Raw genomic sequence first — 20,207 nt, 5'->3', positions numbered from 1 at the left:
ATTTTTAAGTCATCTCTACACCCAACATGGGGCTTGAACTCATAACACCGAAATCAAGAGTCGCGCGCTCTACCAATGGAGCAAGCTAGGTGTCCTAAAGGCTTTTTTCCCCCCACAAGATCTGGCACAGCTGGGCAAAGAGGAGACCTTGGAGCACAAGCCTCTTGCACTTCCAGTAAGCACTCCTCCCAGTGATGGAGAGCAGAGAGAGTATCCTCACGGATCCTAAGTGAAGGTCTCAGAACCCAGAACAAGACGAAAGGAAAAACTCACCCAGTATCTTTTATATGCATATGGACAGCTTTAGCTGAGCCTTGGGTCCCTCAGAGCATGGCTGTCAGGCAGGGGACTGTGTGTTGTCTTACAGAGCTCCTGGTCCCACAGAAGTGTCCTTGAGGTTGTCAGATGACCTAGTGTCCCCCTAACCCATTCTGTGGCCCACTTCTCCTAACAAGGGGGTCTCAGGGTTAGGTGACCAGTGCTCTAAGTGCTCCTAAATGCTGCACCTGTGCCCACCCATTTGTGACTTTGGCTTCTAAGACGTTGCTTAGCAACAGCCTTTATTTCCCTTTCATGTGGACCCACAGCACCTTTGTCTCAACAGGTGCTGATGTGGTGAGAACCATGAGCTCCCGGGTCTGTGAGGCTGCTCCAGCTGCAGGCTTACAGGACCTATGCCTGTGTTTGTACCTCTGCGGCTTTTCCTTCTCATGACAAAGGACAGGAGAGACACAGATGGGGAAAGGCAGTGACTCTCTCTGAGGGGAAATGGATCCATAAACCCATATTTACCAGAGCCACTAAATCCAAGGAACTACTTCCACAAACATTTTTCCTGTTAATCTCAATTCAGAGAGAGACAAAGGACTCTCCCCACTTTGGTTCCACCAGACCTCGCAGACAGAGTGTCCAGGCTGCTGTCAGGGTAAGAATTCTTACCTCTGCTGGTGGTTGGTCCTAGGATCTGTCCTCTGCAGCTTCTCTAGCCAGGGAAGTCTCTTCTGCCAGCTAGGCCAACTATTGGGGAGGAAAAAATCTTCCTCTGCCCCTCAAGGTTCTTCTGGCTGCTCTATGAATTAAATTGATATGAGACAGATTAACAGAAGAAAATCAAATTTAATTACATCCAGGCAGAGAACCCACATGAACTTGAGAGGTTCCAGAGGCAAAATGAGGTATCTGTGTCATTCTGGACTAAGGACTAAAGGGTCTGGGGCTTCAGAGGGAAGGAAGGCCAGGCACAGGAAGAATGGGAAGTGTAAGGGTTTGGTGAGCAGATCTTTGCTGGGCCATCCAGGAACAATGGGACAAAAGAAGAATTTGGATCAGACCAATTTCCTAGGCTCCTCCCTGTCCACCAAACCTAGTTCATGTCATACTGCCATCATCTATGGTGACAGCTCCCTTCCTGGAGCAGATCCTCTCTAAAAAACAAAAAACAAACAAGCAAAAAACACTTTAGGCAGTTGGAGAAGGGGGGAAGTCAACGTTTCTTCCTGAGCCTTGTGAGCCTTGATCATTTTCAGTTTGAAACCAACCACAGGACAAAGCAGCACATCTTCGGGCAATGTGTTCTGAAAGGAGTGCCCAGGATCCAATTCTCAGCTCCCAGCAGACGACAACGGGAGTCATAATAAACAAAACCCTCTTGATGCCACACTCAAGAGTGTATGGTGGACTTTCAGATCCTCAGCTAAAACAATGCACACAGTTCTCAGGGTTTCCGCAGGACTGACTCAGCATAAGGAGGGCTTTGCTCAGGGTCACGGCCAGTGCCACAGCAGGGGCCAAGACTCAGACTTCCTAACTGGAGTCCAGCACATCATGCCATACATCCCTCTGCCCTCCTCTCTCTTCTCGGTTATCTGCCGGAGCCAAGAGGGGGCCGTGTTCTGCCTGGTGTGGGCACAATGTCACCCTACTCGGACCCACCAGAGAACTCAGTGTTTCCCACCTCGCTTGGCCAGCCGATTTCAAATAGGCTCTGGAGTCGCTCACATATGGGTGTGAATCTCCAGCTTGCAAACACTCAAGTTCACCCATTTCTCCCGGCTGCAAGACAGAAATAATAGTACCAGTGTCATGGGATTGCTCTAAAGATGAGAAAATGTAATAGATGTGAAGTGTTTGACCTGTCCACAGTGAGCACCAAATTAATGGTAGTTCATATTTCCATGTATATGGTGACGGATTGATTGACTTATTCAAAAATACGTGTACTCCTGCCATGCACCAAGCCCTCCACTCAGCTCAGAAAAGATGCAAATAGTACACAAACTATATTTTCAAGAGCTCAGTCCTGGGATGGGGGCAGACCTAAGCATAGGAACCAGCGCAATGAGGAGCATATGGTCATCAGGGTCCCAAAGTATGCCAGGTACGAGATGCTGCAGGAGCCAAGAGGACAGATGGAGGATGCCAATTCCTCTTTTCCATCCCGCTGGTCTGTCCAGTCTCACCTTCCTGGAGGCTCATTCTTCCCACCTTCTCCCTAGAGACCTGATCTTGTCATTGTGGTGCTCGGTCTTCCTTCCCACTCCATCCCTGGGGGAGACCTTGAGCAATGTCTGCTTTGTCCTGACTCCTTTGTCCATCACAGGAAACCCCGGTACTTGTAAATATCCACACTAAGATTTTCTGAACAATGTGTAAATGACAAACCAGCAAATACAAAATGCAGATGGCAAGGGTCATCCCCCTACCCTGATCCTTTTCAAACCATTGTAGAATCTGGACCAAGAGAGAGACAGTGACCTACGCCCACCCCCCTGCAGAGACCATGAGGCTGAACCAGGATGAAACCGTGTCACCATAACTAACTGTGGCTGTCCTTGCTGCCTCTTTAGAAAGAACAGTCTCCCCTGGGTCTGGATTTACTCCATTGCAGTCCACATCCATGCACTTCACACGAGTACCACCTCATTTGATTGTTCTCAGCACTTAGGGAGCGAAGGGTGGACACAATGCCCTGGTCTCAGACGGGGCTTCCAAGGCTTTGAGGTTCAGTGATGGCCCAGGGCCCTGCTTGCATCAGAACCCACTGCTTCAAGCTCCAACCAACTGCAACCTCAACAAGCCAGCCATGATGTCTCCTACCTCTTGTGCAAGCAGAAAACACCAACACTGTGCACATGGAGAAACGACCACGCCGTTTTCTGCTCCTGGGTTCTGTAGACACACCCTTTTGACCTCCCAGAGGACTCCTTAGCATCAGCTCTGGACAAGGTACTTTGAGAAAAAGCATGACATCATTTCCTAAACTCTACAATCCAGGGATTTCATCTTAAAAAAAAAAAATCACAAAAGCAAACTGCTGGCATTTCTTATCTCCCTTCTTCTGCCCAGGCTGGTCTTGCACAAGCAGGATGACCTTCCATTGGGTGACAAGTATGTCGTAAGGGAAACGTTTACAGGCACTACAGGCCTGACCTGGTGCCTCGCCTACCTCATTAGAATTCTAATTAGATGTGTAGGAGAGGCTGCTATAAATGGGAAGGGCATCCCCAGCCGTCTCCCCACACCTTCCATCCGTCTGTCCGTGCCATTTCCACAGAAGAGGCAGAGGAAGGCGAACATGACGGGTGAGTGCCTGGCATCTTCCCTCCAGGTCCTTGCTGGAAGCCCGAGCTTCCCCCGGGGCCAGCCTGGGAGGCCGCATGTCTGGCTCAGGACACCAGGCCCGTAGGCTCTGAAGGCGAAATCTTAGTACCGAAGGACAGTATTCACGGGCGCCTCTTTCTCAGGAGCTGCCTCGTCCCTCCGGGTGATCGCAGGGGTAGAACATGTTTGGAATGTAGTCCTGAGTGATGTGCAGGGATTCCACCCAGCTGGATGTCACGTCCCTTAGACAGGTGGACACGTCTGGCCTTTTCAAGCCGGCTGAGCCCTGCTTCCCCTATTTCTCAGTGCAATTGTTCCAGCTGTCAGTAATGTAGGCAAAGAAAAGCACATCTCAGTGCTACAGGGAGAACGAGAGTGACAGGGTGTAAGTTGATTTAAAAAAAAAAAATCATTAGCACAGCTGGAATGCTCCTAGGTAAACCACACATCCGGAAGTACCGCAGGCTCTTTGTAAGTGACTCCATGAGCTGAAACCTCCCGTGTGGCGTGGCAGAAGGAGCCGATGTGCCTTGAGGCTGTCCCTTTGAGCCTCGCTGGGGCAGGGGGCCAGAAGGAGCTATGGGGGAGTGCAGGTTCTTTGGCCCTGTGGTCACTGCTAGGGATCTGGGCTCTCCTTAGTCGGTGCCCCTGCTGGGCAGCGTGCTAATTATTGCCTGTCGGGGGTGCTCAGCCTCGTGGGTTGACAGCGACGCCAAACCCAAAGAGGGCATGAGTCAAACCTGTAAAATATCGTGAATGGTAGTTTGGACCTCGGGAGGGTTTGCCAAAGAAACCCTTCAGCACGATGCAAACAGGTGAATGCTGGTAATCCCAAAGCCCAGGGCAAGGCGGATGCAAACACAAGCCCCTCCCCCATCCCGTTTCCTCCTATGAACATGCATTCGCTCCAGGTTGTTTGCAAGAGCTCCAGACCCTACAGACTTTAGCATGAGGGGATGTCAGCGTCACCCAGGCCATCTCCCTCCCTCCAGGTGGACAGGCTTGCCGGGGTCACACAGGAAGTTGGGAGCAGAGCCCGGATGAAGTCCCAGCAGTGCCTTTTCCGCTCTGTCCTGTTACCAGAACTCAGAGATGAGCATGTGTGGCATCTGGGATGCTGGAAAACAGTACTGATCTTGGTTTCTCAGTTGAGCTCTCTACCCACCTGCCTTTGTGTTCCTTGACATCACCATGCTCCAGGTACCTGTTTGCAAGATGCAAGGCCTGGAGTAGACAGACTCCGTCCGGCTCCTTCTAGTACTGACCGCTCTCACCATGGGAGAAAACCAGGGCCAAGGAGTCTGGGCATTGGCATGTGCTCAGCCCAAGGGCGAAAGCACGACCATCATTCCGCATCCCCTGTGGGGACCCCCTGAATAGCCTGGATGCAGTGAGACCACGCCATGGCCGCAGGCCCGTGAGTCAGTGCCCATGACTTGTGGAGTCGCTGTACTCTAAGAGCTCAACATCTAAATCAACTGGAGATGTCCTAAGGTCACCACAGAATGTAGACGCGAGCCAGTTAGGAAAAAAATCAATTTTCAGAAAGGCAGGAGAGAGACAGGTGGATAGGATACGTTCTTTCCCCTGGATTTGTCACACTGTCACGCATGCAGTTCCTAGCTCAGCACGAAGTCACTCAGCCAGGCGGTGCTCGGAAGAGGTTTCTTGAATGAATGAATTTTACCAGTAGGACACCTAGGGAAAGGAGCCACGGCAGGTGCAGTAGGGGACACAGACCCAGGAACTGTAGTCTCTGCCCTTGGGGAGCCCCCAGCCTGATCGTGCTTGGAAACAGCAGTTCATAGGCAAGTGACCTGCAAGGTGGACAGTCATTAGGGGTGCATTGCGAATCCAAACCCCACACTGTGGGGGCCAAGGGGAGGAGGACATGAAGCTCAGCCAGGATCTGGGCTAGTGGAGGCCCCAGGAAGCAGATGGCATTTGGTCATGGGCAATGAGTTAGACGTGGTCTGGGGCCCGGGGTGGGGGGTGAGGAGTGTTTTGAGCACAGGGAACAGAAAAATAAGTGTGGGTGGGTCGGCAGGTGTGAGCCAGAGACCAGCAGCATCCCATGTGTGCTGGTTTGAGAGCACTCCATGTCCTGGTCCTAACTTAAGGTTCTAGTTAGAATCAGCAGGGACTCAGGTACTCCACTCCTCATGGAGAAAGCAGCCGGGCAGTAGCGGGGATGACGGTGGCAGTGTTCTGCACAATGGGGTGCAGGGTCCTGGGGCCCACCGTCCCAGGGGGGCCTCATTCCCCACCCCCAAAGCCACTTGTGGGCCCTGGGTCAGAGGCAGAGTCCTCAGGGTCCAAACCTGCAGGAGGCCAGGACCTCTGTTCTGGGGACACCCTGAGGCTGTGAGCTTTTCTTGCCAACTGCTAACCATGAGATGAAGTCCATTTTCTAATCAGGGAGGACCTCCCAGGACCCTCTCCCCCTTCAGCCCCCTCACTGACCCCTCTCAAGTCCACAGTTCTTGTCTGTGTGCTGTTTCTCTTCACCTCCCACAATTGTCTGTCTCTGCCCTTCTGGTCTGTGCCCCACATGTGGGACAATCGTGCTCCCTGGGCCCACATGCCGGCCTGGGGTGTGAGTCGAAAGAGGTAATTCTTTTCCCTATCGCTTAGGAGTGGAGGGAACAAGACCCAGAGTTTCTGGTAGGGGCTGAGGGATGGGTTCGGAAGGCGTCTGCCTTCCCTGCTCTTAGCTGAGTTTCCTCCTCTGTGAGCAGGAGCCAGCGACTTCCCCCACTTCCCTCCCGGAGTGGCCGTGTGGCTCAGGCCAGACCATTGGCAGGAGAGGATGCTGATAGGTGTGAAGTCAGGAAGGGATTCTCAGTCCTGCCTGCCTATTAGAATCACTGGGGTGGGTTAAAACAACTGAAAAAAACCAAACCAAAACAAAACAAAACAAAAAACCACCAGGGCTCACCCTATATGCCTGAGACTATTTAATAGAGTCAGTCTGGGAAGAGGCTCAGGCCAAGAGAACTCTCCAGGCCATTCTTCTGTGCAGCCAGGGTGGAGAACCCCTGGTTTGGGAGCTTTTGACCTCTCTTTGGAAGTGAACAGGTCAAGGAGTCCTTCTCCTTCCCCTCCCCCCACCCACGTAATGTCAAGGCAGGGAGTCAGCTACAGGTAGCCCTTTCACTGTGACAGCTTCCTGGTGGCAACTTAGAGTCATGTGAGGTTGGGCAAGGCTGGCCTCCAGTCTGGGCTTGGGTCCAGGCTCGGCCAGAGCACGTGCTATTTGACAAGTGGAATTACCCAAATGAACTCTCAGATCTCTCTTCGAGACATGGGGATAACGACATCATAGGGTTTTTGTCACTATTGAGGGACAAAATGCAGGGAAGACGCAGCGTGCCTGGCACATCTGAGGCCGTCAAGGGCAGCCCAGGGAGAAGCTCAAACTCCTTATCCTTTGTTGCTATTGGCATCATGTGCGGGATCCCAAGGGATTTGTTCCCATCACCCCCACCTCTGGGGACCCAGGCGTTAGTGATGGGATCCAGATAATAACCCTACCAGGGAGGCTGTTCTGGTCTCACTATCCCCTTCTACAGATGGAGAAAGCAGCACCCAGAGAGGTGGCGACCTCACCTCAAGACCCCTCACCCCTTTGGATCTCCAGTCCAGGACTCATTCCACATGACCTTGCGGGCCTCGCCAGCCCCTTGTTCAGCTGCCAATGGAACCCTATCCTCCCCACCATCTGGATGCTAAGAAACTCTTCGGGGATTGAACATGTCTGAATATGGAGGAAGGACATAGGAAATGGCCCAAGCTCAAGAGAGCTGAGAGCTGAGAGAAAGGCCCTGTGTGCCTGGGGCTGGTGGGGGGCTGGCCAGGAGATAGAGGTGTCCCATGTGCCTGGAGGGGAGCAGTAGGGAGAGAAGGGGGCATTGGGAAAGGCTCGCAGACCCTCAATGACCAGGATTCCAGACCTGGTTTCTGGGCCTTGCTCTGCTTCTCAGCTACTCCGTAAGCCTTCCGGAGGCTCAGTGCTCTTCCTGTAATATGGGAGTATTGGATTATATCACTGTTTCTCCAGCTGCCAGTTGTCACTCGTTAGAAGATCGTAAAATCAGTTTAGTGGATTGTGACCAGCAATCAAAACAGGAAAGAAAAGAAGTAGAAGTAGAAGGGAAAATATCAGTACATTGTACAAAGTGAGGGTTAATATTGTTTTGTGAAACTCTGTATCTGTTATAGACCCGTGTATTTAAACACTCCCTAATTTCTTCATGTGGTTTCTGACAAAACACTTGAAGACACTTGGCTAGACGATTTTTAGTGTATCTATCAGCCCTAATTAGCCCTAGAAACCTGTAAGATAGAAATCTGTCTTTGTCTAGAGAGGAGGCATGGACAATAGGGTCTAGGCAGGCAGGGAAGACCCAGCCACTGGAGCATTAGTTGTCATGTTGGACCACCTGCCGGCACCTGGATGGTGTGGTCCTCCTGCGATCAGGACATGCAAACTCCAGGCACACACCGGGCACCCCCCGTCTGCTGCTGTCCTGTCTGCAGCCAATGATTCAGTTATAAAGCCAGGCTGATAAAGATTGAGACAGCTGACTCGTGACACAGTCTCGGATCTCTTCTGGGCTTCTCCTGTTATCTCTGCCAAACGTGGACCACAGAACAAGTGGGTGGGAGTTACATTTCAGGAATACGTGATTAGGTTGCCTTATGAATGACACTGAACTCCCCAACAGCAGTGACTTAGAGAAACAAGACAGAAGTCCGCTTCTTTCTTAGATGGTAAGTCTAGATGTGGGCCGTTCTGGGCTGGTCAGGCAGGTGCACCGTGTCCAGGGGCCCAACTCTGCCATCCCCAAGGTAATGGCCCTGCATGGTATCAGATGGCCTCTGTCCACACCACACCCACACTCCAGGTAAGAGGATGGAAGAAGAGGGAGGTAAACAGATTAAGGGGATTTGCCAACCATTTTTAAAAAGAGGTTTCCTCAAAAGAATTAAGAACAGGTATTCTAACAAATACTTGCATAAGCGCATTCCTAACAACACTCTCCACCAGGGTGAAAAGGTAGAAACAACTCAAATGTCTCTCAGTGGATGAATGGGTAAACAAAATAGGCCACAGCCCTATCACAGAATATTATGCAGCCATAAGCAGAAATGAACTCCTGATAGATGCTATCACATGGATGAACCTGAAAACATGATGCTGAGCGAAAGAAACCAACCCTGAAGGCACCAGAGTGGTTCCTTCCATATGAGATGTCCAGAATAGGCAGATCCGCGGAAATGGAAAGCAGGTGCAGGATTGCCAAGGGGGAATGGGGAATGACTGCTAATGGGGGTGGCGAGCAGACCTAAAACAAGACCATGGCAATGGTTTTACATTGTGAACGTACCACACGCCACTGAATTGTACACTTTAAAGTGGTTAAAATGGTAAATTGTATGTGCTGTGAATTTTAGCTCAATTAAGGAGAAAAAAAAAGGAGGTTTCCGGGCACTCTATAGCTTCTGCCTAGAGGTCATTGGCTGGAGCTCATTCACATGACCACCACCACCACCACCCCAGCTGCAGGGGAACCTGGGAAATGTAGTGCCCAGTTATATGGGAGATTTTATTACCAAAAAAGGAGGGGGCGAGGGAATATCAGGATAGATGCTTAGTAATCTCTGCTGGTGGCACAGATATGCTCAGGGAAAAGAACTGGAGAAATTGCCCCAGGCCTGACCCTGGAGCTAAGCAGTAACTTGAGAAGGTGGCATGGAAATGCAAAAACACTGGGATGAGAGCCCAGAGGCCCCCCATTGTGGGTAAGCCACCCTCTGGGCCACCATGTGCTCACATCCAGAATCAGGATGTGAGTATATGATCTATCTCCAAGGTTCGTTTCCCTCTGATGTTTTTTAAGAGGATATGTTCATAAGTCAATTGTAGGAGTCATGCAACTCCCCTTCCTCCCTTCCTTCCATCCAGACCGGGGCAGAATATAGTCCTGAGGCTCCAAAGTGTCCATGAGGTTGTAAATCCGAGAAGAACCTGACTTCTCCTGTCCTCCCCCACTCCCTGTCCATCCCTACTCATCCCTTCCCTGGCACTCGGACAGAGGGGGCTGTGGTTAGTGTTCGGTCAAGAGGTGGGGGGGGGCAAAGGAAACTAGGAAATTCACCGACAGGAGCATCAGATCCGTGATCTGGGGGCTTGCAGAGCCAATCCTGGGGTTCAGAGATAGGACAGTGACTGAAGAGGACAGCTGTGGATGGAGAAGGTTTTCTGAAATCACACCAGGGGCTTATGAGCATGCCCTCAACCTGCCCGTCCCACTTGGGGATGCAGGGACAGGCTCCTCCCCTCTGATCCCCCTCCCATGTAAAATGAATGCCCTTTTGGAACACATTTCTCTTCCAGGGGCTCCCTCTCTCCTCCTCCTCTGAATACAAATGGCAGCATGGAGGATAATGCATAGTGAGGTCCGCTCACCATGTGGGTAACTTCTGGACTGAAGGTCCTACATGGGTCCCCTTTCCAGACAGAGAACTGGGGATTACAGCAACAGGCAAGTGACAGTAAGACCTGGGTTCAGAACCTGGCTTGGCCAATTCCGAGGTATACGACCTCAGCTAAGACATTGATTCCTCCTGAGCATCGGTTTCCAGTTTGTATAAGGATTCCAGCCACGATGTATGCAAAGCACTCCATATATTGTTAATAGCAGTTGACATGCAGGAGACTGATGTCGAAGGCGAGACCTGGGTTTTGCTCACCCCCCAGCTCAGAGATGCTTCATGTATCCCACAAGCACCCTCATGGGGAACTTGGCTCCTTTGTGCCAGGGCTGATGCTTGGGGTCAGAAAATGCAGAGATGACCATCACAGTCCCTCTGAGCAAGGCCTCACCTACTGGGACGTGTGCAGTCCCCATCTCCTTCCAGGGACTCAGCCTTTTGTCATGTTCCCTATGAACAAGCCATTGGTTTTTGGAAAGAAAGGGAGAAGCCCCTACTGGGGACTCAGCAAATAGTGCATAGCACTTGGTGGACCAAAGAAGGAGGTGGGTTTGTTGGAGGGGAGGCAGATGCCAGCTACAGACATGGAACCTGGCTTTCCTTACCCCTGTGCTTGGCAGAGGGCTGTCTGGGGACATACCTTCTGTTCTCAAAAAAAGTTCATGGTCTAAAGTAGCGAGCTTCACATAGGGGAGAAAGGCACGCTTCCTTTTGGATTTGGGAAGGGGGTGAGGAATCTCTGGAGACTCAAACGATCTGAGGCTACATGTTCCTTAGAGCTCTTCTCTTTTCTAAAACAAGACAGAGAGTTAAGCTCTACCAGATCGCAACTGGCAGGGATGTGCAGTAGGTAGTGAGCAAGTTAGTAGGAAACAGGGGTTTTAACGGATGGGACCTTTGCCCTAGAAAGACCAAGCAGCTAACAAGCTAGCTCTATACAAGTCATGTGGAGCTTGGTTTGTCTGTTTATATGGGCATGTATAGAGTGTCTCAGGTCTGGGCTGTCACCATTCAATATTTATGTAGAGGAAAGTTCATCTTTCTGCTCTCCCTCTGCCCTTCCCTTTATTCAATATATATTTGTTGATTACATGAATGTTTTCATTACCCTGAACCTGTGCAAAAGCTTATCACTTTATTCTTTCAATGCTTATCTGTTGAATGAATGAATGGCAGATGGATGGAATGAATGAATGAATGAATCTTTCGTACACTGAGCCAGTGGCAAGATCATTTCCTGAACCCTGTATCCAGCACCAGTCTTTGGCTCACCACCCCAGACAGTCTACATTTCATTTAAGAGAGTATCTCTGAGGAGCCTCTGCCCATCTCCCCGGCTGCTTGGGTGGGAGCCCCCAGCCCCTGGCCTGCCCTCGAGCCCCACTCTCTCTCACCTCACCTTTCTCTTGCGTGCAGAGCCTCTGCACTAGCCAAACAACACGCCTGCTGGCCCTGCCTTGGGATTGTCTCCCTATCCTCTGGGATACAGCCTGCTGGTCTCTTCAAGACCCAACATTTTCAGTGAAACTTTTTCTGATCCCTACAACTGAAAGGGATTCTTTTCTGGTTGCATTTCCTTGACACCTTTCACTGAGGGACAGTGGACTTACCCACATTACATCATTCATTCCCACTTGTGCTTGCCTTACTCATGGCTGAAGCTCTTTGAGGGTTAAAACCACTTTTCATACATTTTTACACTTCCCACATTGCATCAAATGTAGTGTCCTACAAATAAGAGATTAACTGTCTACGTATTTATTGAACGAATGCCCCATACTCACCTTTCCTTATGGATTAAATTTTGAGCTGTAGACATGATGGCCACCACATGATGAGTCTCTATTTGTTCATTTATTCTTTCATCCATTGGTCTATCTACTTGTCCGAACACAATCGAGCAATTTGATAGGCACCAGAATATGAGGATCAAGAAGGCACATTCTGGGGGAGCCTGGGTGGCTCAATGGGTTAAAGCCTCTGCCTTCCACTCAGGTTGTGATCCCAGTGTCCTGGGATCGAACCCCACATCGGGCTCTCTGCTCAGCGGGGAGCCTGCTTCCTCCTCTCTCTCTGCCTGCCTCTCTGCCTACTTGTGATCTCTGTCTGTCAAGTAAATAAATAAATAAATCTTAAAAAAAAAAAAAAAAAAAAAAGGAAGGAAGAAAGAAAGAAAGAAAGCACATTCTGATGGAGCCAGACAGACACATTAAAAAAAAAAAAAGTTGTGCCTAGCACTGGGACGCCTCACTACATTCCCATCACAAAGCTAGAAACCAGCTGGATTTGCAGAGGAATGGGTGATAGACCATCTCAAATGCAACTTGAAGGAATAACATTTCTCGGAAGGTTTAACTAAGCTACCCTCCTTATACATCATGGCCTCTGTCCTAGACCCTTCTCAGTTTAGCTCCACAATCATATAAGATGAATCTGGGACTGGGGAGGGGGGTTCGAGGTGTTTGTCCTCGGGGTCTTATCCAGAGATCTCACGAGGCTTTGGCTGGTTCCTGTAAACCGCTCTTGCAAGTAAGCAGTTGAAAGTACCCTCCAGGCCAGTGATCACCCGACCTCTAGGCCTAGAAATGCTCCTCGGGATCATGCCATCCTCCCCAGCCAGCAGCTGAGGCCTACCCGACATCCAGGGGATGCACATCTAGAGAAAGTAAGGAATACACGAGTAAATGTTTGCTGGATGTTGGAGGGGTAAGAAACACTTGGTGTCCAGGAAGGTGCAAAGGGAAAAAGCAAGCAAGCTTTTCCCTTGGTGAGTGATGGATTTGGGAGACATAGCCTCCTGCCGGGTCTGTCTGAGCACTGCCCCCCACCCTCCCAGTAATGATGCTGGGGCAGCAGAATGTGCTGACACAGAGCTGGTTGCATGGTTCTCCTGGCTGGTTGGGTGAAGCTATGCTGAGCACGTGGCCTTAGGGCCTTAAGGGCCAAGTAACAGGTGACCAAGAGGAGGGGAAGAGAGTCTCAGCGGTAGTGTGTGCAGAGGATGAGCTGCCTGGAAGGGCAGCATGGGGAATAGGTTATGGAATGCTTGCTATGCTCAGTCAAGGTCTCTGAATGGTAGCGTGCTTCTTCCTAGAAGTCTGGCTCTTCCCCAACAAGCCCCACCCAAAAGCTGTCCTTTGGGTAACGTCCACCTTTCCCCGCACCACCCTCCCTTGCCTTCCAGGACCTCAGGTCACCCTTCTGTCTTACAGCTTTAGAACCACAGAATGTCAACTGGCAGGAGACCTCCAACCGGCGGGCGCATCACACGGATAGGTTCTCCAGCCGGGAGCTCATCTTACGGAGAGGCCAACCCTTCAGTTTCTCATTGAACTTGAACCGAAGTCTTGGCGATGGAGAAAGCCTGGCTTTCATCACCTCCACAGGTATCTTCTCACCACTCCCCCAACACACACCTGAGCAGCCCTTGGGGCTGTGTCTCCACGGGGCAGTTGTGTGACATTGGGACCACTGGGCTCTGGGCTCCAACCCAGCCCTTCCATGGATTTGTGTGACCTTGGGTGAATTTCTGCCTGTCGATGAGCCTGAGACTCCTATTCTTTAAGTCCAGAGAGATTTGGCCTACCTGGTCTCTCCAGTCGCTTCCAAGGTCATCATGTTGTGCTTCTGTAGATGATGTCCCCCCAGAGCATCCCTGTAGTTTTACTGGAATATGATCTCTCTCCATGGTCTGGCTGGCACTCCCTGGTTCCCATTGTCCTCTGTCTTCTTTTACAGGGCCTTACCCTTCAGAGTCGGCCAGGACAAAGGCTGTCTTTCCACTCTCCAGTGGGACAAGTCATGGGGGCTGGAGTGCCCAGCTCGTGTCCAAACAAGACAACATCCTGACCATCTCCATCTCCAGTCCTGCCAACGCGCCCGTAGGCTGGTACACACTGAACACTCAGATCTCCTCCCAGGGCAAAGACTTCGTTCTGAAACTCGGGACATTCATATTGCTCTTTAACCCCTGGTTGCCAGGTAGGGACCAAACCAACCACTCTCAATGGCTATCAGCTAAGCAGTACCGATGGAAAGGAGCTGGGAAAAGGATTTTTCCAGGCTCAAGTTTGATTAGGGGAAGTTCGTGGGCTATGGAAAGGGTATAGACACCAGGAGTCAGAAGCCATAGATCTGGGTCCCAGCTCTGCATCCTAACCAGCTCTGTAAGTCTGGGCAGTCAGTCTGTCCTTCTGAGCTTCATATTCCTTACCATTACATGGAAACCCTGCTGTTTCCTCTGGGGCTATTGTGGCGATCTCATGAGCTTTTACAAAGTGCGTAATGGGGTATAACTATAAGGGACAATGACCACAGTACAATTCTACGGCATGGAGACAGCTTCTTGCCTCAAGGAGCAAGTATCTCCTTCCTAGGGTCTCATTTTCAGACCCTCAGGTCATCCCGGCTTCTCTTTCAAGTTCATAGTTGCCATAATATGACTTGGAAGCATTAGAGTTCAAGGCTTCATTCCTTAATGGAGGTTGAGGGAAGGGCTGTAGGTGTGGTTGCTCAAGCCGCTAAGCCGGTACTCCGGAATGGGAGGAGGACTGGTCCCCTAGGGTCCTCTGTAAGATTCTAGTTCGTGACATCTGATTCTTGTATCAAACAGAGGATGGTGTCTTTATGAGTAACCATGCTGAGAGAGAGGAGTACGTCCAGGAAGATGCCGGCATCATCTATGTGGGGAGCACGAATCGAATCGGCATGGTTGGCTGGAACTTTGGACAGGTAAAGTCATCATAAGGAGGCTGGGGCTGCTGTTCCTATAGCCCAGGAATCTCTGTGGCTCTCCCTGCAGGGAGGTGAAAGTTCCCAACTCTATTTGCCTGCCCTTCTATGCATTCACTTACTCATTCAGAAGACGTTTGCTGAGCACCTACTATGCACCCGGCCTCAGCTGCACACTTGTGCACACAGAAGACTGATGACACATTTTCTCTCTTTGAGGGGCTCACCCTCTAGTGGGCAAAACAAATAGCATAGCTAAATCAATACAATGAAGTTTTACTGGTGCCATGATTCACAGATGAGGATAAGGCCAAAAGAGGCACTTGGAATAAGAGTGTACTTTCTGTTATTCATTCCATGTAAGAGTACGACAGAATGTCCTTGGTGGGAGGAGTTGGCCTCTCAAAGCCATAGCCTCTTTGTCCTTTGTTACTGTGATGCACACCCCTCCCCCATCTGAGTCCACAGAGCTCCTAGAAAACATTCAGGGATTCCCCCCACCTCTCCTTCTTTCCAGCATATAAATGGAGACATGAGAGTGGGTGGAGTGCCTTGCTTATCCAGGAGGGGGTGGAAAGGGCATGGGCCTCCAGTTCCCATTCTGTAGTCAACCATGGCAAGTCAGCTGTATATTTTATATATGGGAGTTTTGGGGCCAAGTTTCATTGGAAGGAGGAAAAAGGGGAAAAAAAATGCATTAGGGCATGCAATGTACCTCGGAGTGGAAGAGAGGCTGATTTTTTTTTTTAAGATTTTATTTATTTATTTGACAGAGAGAAATCACAAGTAGATGGAGAGGCAAGCAGAGAGAGAGAGGGAAGCAGGCTCCCTGCCGAGCAGAGAGCCCGATGCGGCACTCGATCCCAGGACGCTGAGATCATGACCTGAGCCGAAGGCAGCGGTTTAACCCACTGAGCCACCCAGGCGCCCCGGGAGGCTGATTTTGATGGCATGGTCTGGAAAAGCCTCTCTGAGGAAGAAACATTTAATCGGAAACCTGAAGGAGGCAAGGAAGCTAGATAGATGCCTTGGGGAAAAGCACTGGAGGCTGAAGGAACAGCATACACAAAGACTCTGAGGCAAGAGAAACATGGCCTTCTTCTTTTGAGAAGCAGACACTAAAAATAAGTCTTATTTTGGGAAAACTGCTTCAAAATCTTCTTTCAGTGGGATATTTTATCTTTATTATTAGTTTCCCAGAAGCCTAAATAATAGGCTCAAGAGCCAGATGGAAACTTTGAGATGAGATTGGCCTGAACCTCTGTATATACATATAGCCAGGCCCAGGCAGGCTAAGTGATTTGCTCCCAAGGCCATGACAGTGAGAAAGTCTTATTTAGGCACCTCAGCATGGTGGATAGCCTGGGCTCTGGCTGGGTTTGTAGGTTAGAGGCTGGGCGAGGCAGCTACTCCTTGGGAACTCTCTGTCCCCGAGGCCCCAGAGTAGAAGGCCCCGGGATCATTCCTGTGGTTCGCAGCCGCATAGCTTCCATACCCTTAATTAGCCAACACTCCTTGTCATTTCTTTCATCATCGCGTATGTCCCATTTTGAACAGTTCGAAGATGGCATTCTGAACATTTGCCTCTCGATCCTGGATCACAGCCTGAACTTCCGCCGTGACCCTGCTACCGACGTGGCCCGCAGAAATGACCCCAAGTACGTCGGACGAGTGCTCAGTGCAATGGTAAGTGATAGGAAAATCATAACAACCAGTTGTCGCCATAGATTGGACTCAGCATTGGATTAGGTACGTCATGTCCTTCCATGGAAGCCTCAGAAAATAGAGTTGGTGGCCATGACCATCCCACTTTGCACACACAGAGCACGAGGCTCCTCTGAATTAAAGGACTTGCCTCAGACACATGGGTCTGCCCAGCTCCAAGGTCCTGCCCTCTCTCTCTCTTGAGGCCTTTCTCAGACATAAAGGGAACTTGCCCTTCTGGGGTCCACCAGGCTAGGAGGACACAAAGCTGAAACTTTGCTCTATCGCTGGACCTCCTGGGGAAGAGGGTAAGCTCCCAAGTGAGCCCCAGGCATTAGCCTCCCTTGTTTTGATCCCTCCCCTGGACAGCAACTTGGCTCAGGTTTCAGCTGGGGCAGCCGCACTCAACACCTGGATGGGGAAACCCAAGCAGATAAAGGGACTGGTCAGCTGTAACCACAGCCTCTGAGCCAAACCAGAACAAGTCCTCCAACTGCCTGCCCGGGGCTCAGTCCTTCCACATGAGACCTGCCCTCTCCCCAAACACACACACACACACACACACACACACACATGCTGGGGCCGGGAAGAGTCTCTCTCGCTACTCAGTGTGTTGACAAGGCCTCCCTCAGAAGGGTCCAAACGTGGTCTCCGCCTGCTCAAATGTTATAAATGGAAATGCCAAAAGTCGAAGGGTTCTTGAAGTTTAAACCTCTGAAATTCATGGCCCGGATGTGTCTTAACTTTTTTGTTGTTGTCGTTAGTGGCCTAGGCCTTTCTCCGTCTCTTTCCCTTTCAAGTGGGAGCGTTATCTGAGTTCACGAACTAGTTAGGTTGCTAGACATCAGAGCAATCTTCCAGCTGCTGAATAAGCAGGGGGCTTCCTGTGAGAGCGGAGGCGGACACCGGGCTGGCAGGAAAGGAGTAAGGGGAGCCCCAGGGCATGTGGAACCACACGGATGCAACGGGCAAGGGAACCAGGGACGTGGGGCCTGGGCTGACCCTTGGAAACGGAGTGACCTGGGAAGGGCGGGACGGAGCTGAAGCTGAGGTTAAGGGAGGCTGAGCCTCGTGGGCCTGGGAGAAGGTGGGGGAGGCCAGCCGGCTCCAGCAGCTGCTGACTCACTCTGACCCTGCGGACAAACCATGTTATCTCAGTGCCAAGTTCCTCAGCGACACCTCCCTGCCCCGCTCTCTAGGCCTCCTGCTCTGGCTGGGCCTTGAGCTAATTATGGCCTGTACCAGGCTTTGAAAGGCTCAGCTCTCAGCCAGAGATGACCCTGCCGATTACCACTTTGGTGGCTGGAGCACCTGTGACTCAGGAGATGGGATGGGCTACATAATCTTCCATCTCGGAGAAGGCCTGTCTTGCCTGATCCTGCGATTAGAGCCCAGGCCTTGCTTGGAGTGGGGGGAGGAGCACACTCCTGTCGCAGAGGGGCTGGGGAAGGCTGGCCTGGCCTGCGCTGGCCAAGGATCCTTCTGTGTCCAGACTCTGTTCTCATTGGCCTTACCACCTGGGGAGCCAAACATAGGCAGGGAATGGGGCTCAAGGCCTCTCACTGGAGGGTTGGGATCAATGCTGGTCCAAGTTTCCTAAACTCTGAACGCTCGGCTCCTGGAAGCTCATTTGTTTCTAACTTTCCCTGTATGGGAAGGAACATGAAGAGCATGTGAAGAGAGGTGAACTGACCTGCCCACCGTCCCCCAGCTGACAAGCAGCAGAGTTGGGCTTAGAACCTGGTTTCTCCTTTCTTTCCCTTTTCACTTTTTATTGTGGCAAAGCTCAGACCTTCACACAAATAGAGGAAATGGTAAAACAAACCCCTGATACCCACCACCAGCTTTTGTGGTCCTCTCCTCAAGGCCAGTGTGGTTTCAGGTCTGACCCACTCCTTTACAGAGTAGTTGATAAATCCCAGGCACGATATCATTTCACCTGTAAGTATTACAATATGTGTCTCTAAAAGACAATGCCACTCAGGTCTCCTGATTCCTAACCCGGGGCTCTGTTCACACTGCATCCTGCCCGTGCTGCTTATACAGGAATCAGGCCTTCCGTTGAATGAATGAGTGAGGGAGAGAGGGAGAGAATGAATGAATGAATGAATGAAAAGCAACATTCCATCTTTATGCATTCCAAGAAGTTAGCCGCTGAAGTTCTAAAGCACCTTTTTAGAGAAGACCAGTACCCCCAAACTGAGTTTTAAAACATGGGCTTCCAAGTCAGACATCAGCGACACCCCCCCCCCCCCCCATGAGTCTTGGCAAGAAGCCATGGGCAGGCTGGCGTCTGGACCCTGCCTAGCCGCTGAACAAGCCGTGGAGCCTCAGGTTATCCCATGAGCCTGCTCACGGGATTGATAGATGGGTTAGGGGCAATCGTCACAGCCCGTTAAACAAAACACTTCTAAACTAATGAAGTGTTCCAGACCCTAAGAGGATCTTTGTCACAGTGATCATCCCAAATCACCCAGGAAGACACAGAAAATCCACTTGACATCTCCCTGGCTTCCTTCCTCATCTCCCTGCCTTGTCCCCTGAACTCACCACTGACGCATCTGGGGCTCCCCCTGCCCAGGTCAACGGCAATGATGACAATGGCGTGATCTCTGGGAATTGGAGTGGCAACTACACGGGGGGTCTGGACCCACGGAACTGGAATGGCAGTGTGGAGATCCTCAAGGAGTGGAAAAAATCGGGCTTCAGACCCGTCCGATACGGCCAGTGCTGGGTCTTTGCTGGGACCCTCAACACAGGTACTCGGGGTCGGTGGGCAACCATGGGGAGGAAGGTGGGGCGTGACCAACGTGCCATTTCCGCTGCAGCCCGGGTCCTCATACCCCTCCTTGACTTGCAGTGCTGAGGTGTTTTGGGATTCCCTCCCGAGTGGTCACCAACTTCAACTCAGCCCATGACACAGACCGAAACCTCAGTGTGGACGTGTACTATGACCCCTACGGGAGGCCCATAGAGAAAGGCAGTGACAGCGTGTGGTGAGTAGCTGACCTGTTCTGAACACTGAACCTGAGCGGCTTCTTACCCCCACGCCTCCCCCAGGTCCTGCCACCCGGCTCACACAGGAGCTGGGAGGCAAGTAACAAGTGAGCGCAAGCTTTCCAGTGGGAATGTTGGCAGTGCTGATGAGCCCTCCCCTAAGATCCAAAACAACACTCCCTAGGGCCCTGTGAAGTCTGGGGTCCCCTGTCTTGCTTTCAGATGAAGGGTTCAATACCCGTGAAAAATAGTGGTTCATGGGCTCGGTGCAACTGGCCTGAGTTTAGAGAGTCCACTAGACCCTAAGCTACTTTAGAAGCTTTTGAAACTCTTGATTTGCCAGTACCAAAAGTCAATTGATCTTATTTCCAGCAACCCCTATGACTTAAAGACTTGCTTAAAGGAAAGCAGTGTGTTTTCTCTTATGCATGTGTAGTTTCTATGCACCTTGATTTGATAGAGTAAGAAGCCTGTTTATTCTGGATTTCAATTGAAAATAAGAAGCTCTGAACATAATTGAACACATTGAACATATATACAGGTATACACATATATACGGATATGTAATTGAACATCTGTATTTCTTTTTTTTTAAGACTTTATTTATTTGACAGACAGAGATCACAAGTAGGCAGAGAGGCAGGCAGAGAGAGAGGAAGGGAAGCAGGCTCCCTGCT

At 50.8% G+C, this 20,207-nt stretch overlaps 1 protein-coding gene across 1 annotated transcript in view; it reads left to right on the top strand.

Moving 5' to 3' along the window:
* The window catches only part of LOC132008097 (protein-glutamine gamma-glutamyltransferase E-like), a 42,197-nt gene continuing 21,990 nt past the window's right edge, over positions 1 to 20,207 (top strand). The window contains exons 1-7 of the mRNA XM_059386482.1: positions 1 to 175; positions 13,311 to 13,484; positions 13,837 to 14,079; positions 14,711 to 14,829; positions 16,387 to 16,515; positions 19,115 to 19,292; positions 19,394 to 19,529. Of these exons, the coding sequence (XP_059242465.1) occupies positions 76 to 175; positions 13,311 to 13,484; positions 13,837 to 14,079; positions 14,711 to 14,829; positions 16,387 to 16,515; positions 19,115 to 19,292; positions 19,394 to 19,529 (1,079 nt within the window). The 5' untranslated portion in view covers positions 1 to 75. The remainder of the gene's footprint in view (positions 176 to 13,310; positions 13,485 to 13,836; positions 14,080 to 14,710; positions 14,830 to 16,386; positions 16,516 to 19,114; positions 19,293 to 19,393; positions 19,530 to 20,207) is intronic.

The sequence above is a fragment of the Mustela nigripes genome, unplaced genomic scaffold (genome assembly GCF_022355385.1).
Source record: "Mustela nigripes isolate SB6536 unplaced genomic scaffold, MUSNIG.SB6536 HiC_scaffold_75, whole genome shotgun sequence".
Taxonomy (NCBI): domain Eukaryota; kingdom Metazoa; phylum Chordata; class Mammalia; order Carnivora; family Mustelidae; genus Mustela; species Mustela nigripes.
The sequence above is the reverse complement of the archived record's forward strand: the minus strand, read 5'-3'. Positions and strand labels throughout refer to the sequence as shown.